The sequence below is a fragment of the Sinocyclocheilus rhinocerous genome, unplaced genomic scaffold, assembly GCF_001515625.1.
Source record: "Sinocyclocheilus rhinocerous isolate Xijiao unplaced genomic scaffold, SAMN03320098_v1.1 scaffold11838, whole genome shotgun sequence".
NCBI classification, from domain to species: domain Eukaryota; kingdom Metazoa; phylum Chordata; class Actinopteri; order Cypriniformes; family Cyprinidae; genus Sinocyclocheilus; species Sinocyclocheilus rhinocerous.
The window spans coordinates 1,135-6,747 of record NW_015646540.1 but is presented as its reverse complement, the minus strand read 5'-3'; the positions used below and the strand labels follow the sequence as shown (position 1 = coordinate 6,747).

Genomic DNA, 5,613 nt, shown 5'->3' with positions numbered 1-5,613 from the left:
TTGAGGTGACAAAATGCAAAACATCAAGAAGCATGGATTATATATCTTATTTATAAAAATAAATTTTCTAATTTCTTTGCTTGGCTATTTAACATTTACTAGTTTCTTATGTTGAACATTGTATTGAATTGTTTAGCCTTAGTGTAAATGTGAAGTTTGTTTTCTATTTCAGAAAAAGCAGCCTGGGAGTAACACTGGAGATAGAAGGGAGTCACAAACTGCTGACAATACTCAGGTAAGCTCATGATATTTAAATAATAATGATTCAGGTCTAAAAAGTTATTTTAGGTAATTGCTCATGTATCTAAAAAACAGCCAATGAAGACATGCAGGTCATGTAAATGAGCGAGCGCAAGTGAACCAGTATATATTTTTTAAAAATAAAAATACTCACCCATGGAACACAAAAAGGTTAAGTAGAACTTCTGAAGCCTGTGTGAGAATCAGACCAAAATATAAGTAATTATTCCTATATTAATTTCAAATGATAAAAAAAAAATGTTTTCCCTCTGCATTTGGTTTTGCATGTATATTCAAAGAGTTTCAGTAAGTAACACATTTCAGTCAGTTCCTCACACAAAGCTAATGTATGGCTTTAGAATACTTGCAATATAGTAAGTATGACCTACCTTTTTCTCACTCTGATATTCCTGATTTTATTTTCATTTGGGCATCAGAACAATCTCGAGTGAAATGGTGCATGCTACAGAAACTGAGAATCTTTGAGTGTACTTTTGTTTAATTATGTGTGGCAGTATTATAAAATTCAGTGCTAATTTGGTAAATGTCCTCAATTGTATTAGATTCAAATGTATTTAATTAATTAATTTTATTTAATTAATTAATTAAATTAATACATATGCTATTTTATTGTTGCTTCTGCTATTGTTCTAGGAAAAAAATCATACAAGCAAGAAAAAAGGAAAGGGGTTTGGAACTAATGGCCGTGATCCACTAAAGGTTTGTTGCATACTGACATATCACTGAATAAATTGTTTATGGGTGCTCATGAAAAAGTGTGTGTGTGTGGAATTTCTCTATTTCTCTACAAAATAAAATGTTTTAGGAAGTCTTGTTAGCTGCTTTAAAAATCCATATCGCTCTTTTTGCTCCTCATTCATTATGATTTACAATATGATGGTAAAATCATTTACACTGGTGATCTCATATTAGCAATTTGACAACATTTCATATTCATTTACTCAGGAAAGAACAAACCGTTTCTGTAAGGAGAAAGTAGAAGAAGGATAATCAAAAAGTCATCTGCAGCAGGTATGAGACTTTTAATAATGTTTTAATAAATAAATAAATGCAAGGTGAGACTCATCTCATGTAAGTGAATAAATGTACCTCATAAGGTGTTTTGGTAACCAGGGTTATACCTGTTATCTAAATCCATAAAAAAACACTATTTTCATAACTTGAAATAAACTAAACATTAACTGAAATAAAATGAAATATAAAAAAACGTATTTTAGTTCACATTTCTCATCTTTATTTAGTTTACGTTGAAGTACTAAAATAACTTTAAACTAAAACTAAATGAAACTAAAGACTAAAACCTAAAAAACTATATAGAATTTTTTTTTTTATTACAAAAACAACAATTACTAAAACTTTAAAATGAAAATATATTAAAAACACTATATAAATAAAATCTATTTCAAAATATTAACAAAAACTATAATAGCATATCATTGATACTAAAATAACACTGCTTGATACTTAACAGCTGCAATGCATTATATATTATTATTATTATTATTATCATATTTTAGGATGGGTTATTGATTATGAAAAATAAAGATTTACCAGTAATTAGTGATTATAAGTTTCTAAAAATCTCAAGACTGATCTTTTAATCTAAAACAGTTTCACTGAAAATGACCAGTAGTGCACCTCTTGTCCTGCAGTCTGCTCCACTTCATGAATAAAATAAAATGGAAATTAAATCAAATGAATTAAAATAACTGAATCGAGAGCTTGTGGAAACAAATTAAATCTGGAAAATTATTGTTATTATTTGTATAAATTATAATATTACTTGATAATCATTTTACTGAAGTCCTTTATTCAGGTGTTTAAATGAATGCTTTTGTGTATTACTGTTCTTCTGAATTCAACAGCGTGCTGAAGGGCAAAGCCACACTTTTAATTTCCGCTACAAATATGAGAAACATGCAGTGGCGTGTGATACATCCAAGACTGTGCTCGATGCTCTTAATACAAACAAGATTTTCAGAAAGATTAAAAAAGACAACAAGGAGAAAGAAATAGTGATCCAGAGATCCAAAGGAGCAGTTCCTAGAGCGGCTGTCAAGACCGATTTCCCCTGCTGTCTTATTGAAAGACATGAGCTCTTAGATGTATCCTTCATTAAAAATCATGGAAATGTTGCTACAACGAAAAAAACAACTGGAAGGCTTTCAATCTCCAATGAATCAAAAAGCTTAGTGATCTTTTACATTAAAACAAAAGGAGGGAAGAAAGTGAAACGCTTAATGAAAAACAATGAGCTAAAGAAGAAGGTTGAAGATGTTTGTGTGTACGCGTTCAAAGAAGACAAACTGAATGCTGCTCTTCGGCGTGACGGACGATTCATCAATGCCATATTCAAGAAACAGTGTGCACTCTATAACTTGGAGAGCGAGACAAAATATGAAATGTCAAAGACCGTAGAGCATCTGGATGGAAAGCATTTTGAGATCATTGTTATCAGTGACAACAACCAGCCAGATAGCCTTGATTTTCAAGATGGTGTCTTGAGTGATGACAGCACTGAAATGAATGAAGCTTCAGCCGCTGATTTGAAAGAAAACGTTGATACTAATGAACATCCCATCAACACTGAACAAGAAGAAACACAGAAGAGAAACACAATGAAATCCACAAATCCTGCAACTAATTCTCCTAAAATAATTCCACACTCCAAAGAGATTCTAGCAATACTTCGTGCTCAGTTTAAAGATTTACAGGAGACATTAAAGCAGAGAGAGAACCTGAAGAACAAATCCGATATCCTAAAGTTCTTTAGAGCAGAATATGATAAATGCGTTCAGAGTTTCTTGGAAGTAAAGAAAGTGAAGCAGCTCATGAGACTCTCTGACTCTGTGTGTCAGATTCGAGTGGAGGGATCCGCCAGAGGAACCGGCTTCTTACTCTTTGACAGATTCATCCTCACTAATGCTCATGTTATTGGAGAATTTGACCCTTTCACCAGGAAACTTTCAAAGACCTTCACAGCAGTATTTGGCTATGAAGATCTGGAAGCAAAGGAGACCAAGTGTGTGCCGGTCAAGGAACATCTTGCAGCATACTATCATGGAAAGATCAACACGGGCCCATATCTTGACTTTGCTCTTCTTGAACTGAAAGACGCTGATGAAATCACTGACTGTCCTGGATTGCTCAGTCGATACATTCATGGCCCCCCTCCTAACCGTGGTGGGATCTGCATTGTGGGACATCCGGGTGAAGGGGTCAAGAAAATGGACCCCTGTTTCATCATTGGGAAAGAGAATCTACAAGAGGCTGCAGATAAACACATCTCTGAGAATGTCAATTTCATTCACGTGATGACACAACAGTCTTTGGCAGAGAAATGGGAAATGCATGACAACCAGATCATTTATAACTCTTGTTTCTTTCACGGATCTTCTGGCTCTCCAGTTTTTGACGAAGACGGCTATCTGATTGGCGTGCACACCGGTGGCTACGCGTACAAAGGAGAAAACTGTAAAACTAGGAGCCTTATGGAATACGCCTATTCCATGCAGCCCATCCTGGAAAGCATCATCACACAGGCCAAGAAAAGTGAGAGATCCGACATCTTGAAATCACTCTCTGAATATAAATCTTTAAATCTTAACTAGGAAGACTGATGTTGACATGGAAGAAGATCCACAAAATCAGGAAGATTTTATATGAGTAATGGGACAGTACAATCTTGAGTCCTGATTGATGCCGAATCCATCTATTTTTATGAAATATAAAACTTTTCATTTATCTTGAGGTATTCAGGCATGTTCAACATACAATTTCATTCAATGATGTATCAATTCTGTATGATCATTGGATGCCTTTAGGCAAATGTGTCCAACTATTCATCCTTATCATTAGTTATGAGTTTTTATTTTCATTGTTAATCTGTTCTTTGTGTACCGTACATTCTGTTTCATTATGTAGCAACCAGAAAACAAACTACATCTTTGTTAGATCAGACAGCATTATTGTGTTTGTATAATTCCAATGGATAAATGATATTTTGCTTAAATTCTAGAAATCCTCCAAAGTGATAGATCGACACAAAATGAAAATTCTGTTATAAATTATTCAGTCTCATATCATTTCATACCTGCACGACTGACTTTCTTCTGCGGAACACAAAATATATTAAGAAAAAAATTGTTTGGAAAAACAGGAGTAAAAAATGACAGCATTTTTGGGTGAGCTATCCATTAAAGGGTTAATAATAAACATTGTTCTTCAATATTTTTTAAAGTCTGGGACTGCAGAGCAGGAGAATCAGACCGACTGCGAGATGGAAGATACTGATTGAAGTCCACACATCTATGCTGACATTTCTTTGGGTGACGACTGCAATAGCCTCAAATCTGAGAGATTTTTTAAATGTCATTATGGGTTTTCACTTTTCATATAATTTTTAGAGATGGCATGTTTAAAAGCCGAAGTTACACCCGGTTTCTCTTATTTTTGATAAATGTAAAGTCATGTATATTATGGGTGACAGTGGGTTCATTCATTTGGTTGAGACTAAAAATACATTTACAATTCATTATTTATTGTATTTTCTTTATATTGTTATTCATGTATACTTGCTTATTCATATATCCATTCATAAATAATTTCACTCATACAACAAATCATTCATTCATATATCTTTATATCCATGTCTATATTCTTTTTACTTTATATCTTATGTTGATGTTTTATGCTGATTTCACATTGATTTAGCTTAATATTTTGTCTTTGTTGTAAGGGACCATGTTCAAGCTTCCACGTCAAATCATCTTTGAATCACACAGATACACCAAATTAACTGATTTGACAGAATCGCTGCAATAAGAGGCAACAAAACACAATCAAAATGTGTATCTCCACTAAAATACATAGTTTTAGAATGACAACTTTGAGGATTAAATTCCAAAACTCAAACAGCAAATTCCAGATCACTGTTCTTTATTCATGATGAATGCAGATGTCAATTACAACAAATAAAACCATTTAACAAAAAAATATAGCTTTAATGGTTATATCACCTACATTTAGCCTATTATTCCATTAGCGTGTACCTTGTGTGATTCATGTGTTGTCTTGATTGTTCATCATGTTGGGAAGCTTCTAGGATCTTCAGTTCAGCTGGGTTTGAAAAATACTGTGAATGTCCTATAAAGAAGAAATGAGAAAACATTGTTTGTTTTTGTTTTTATAAATAATCTCGAAAATTCAGTCAGAATTTTGGTCACCCAGATGCATGAGGTCTCACTGGGTCCTGCACTGCACTTCATACCCTGACCTGTGCAGATGCAAATGTATTGAGCCATTTTCATAGCTCTTAGCTGGTCTCAGGGGGGCTGTAGTGATCTCCCTTTT

General features: G+C 33.5%; 1 protein-coding gene and 1 long non-coding RNA gene across 2 annotated transcripts; both read left to right on the top strand.

The window, feature by feature from the left end:
* The first annotated feature begins 166 nt into the window (after nt 1–166).
* Nucleotides 167–2,358, top strand: LOC107707937 (uncharacterized). The gene is made up of 4 exons (XR_001636308.1): nt 167–235; nt 895–960; nt 1,207–1,272; nt 2,127–2,358. It is a non-coding gene; the product is annotated as an uncharacterized LOC107707937 (long non-coding RNA).
* A 71-nt stretch (nt 2,359–2,429) lies between these two features.
* Nucleotides 2,430–4,108, top strand: LOC107707936 (protein FAM111A-like). The gene has a single exon (XM_016512063.1). It carries the CDS (start codon nt 2,502–2,504, stop codon nt 3,870–3,872), a length of 1,371 nt encoding a protein of 456 aa, XP_016367549.1. The 5' UTR covers nt 2,430–2,501; the 3' UTR covers nt 3,873–4,108.
* Nucleotides 4,109–5,613: the final 1,505 nt, after the last annotated feature.

Bases quoted from the DNA above. Each gene is read 5' to 3' on its own strand.
- LOC107707936 (XM_016512063.1), top strand. From the start codon at position 2,502: ATGAAAAACAATGAGCTAAAGAAGAAGGTTGAAGATGTTTGTGTGTAC.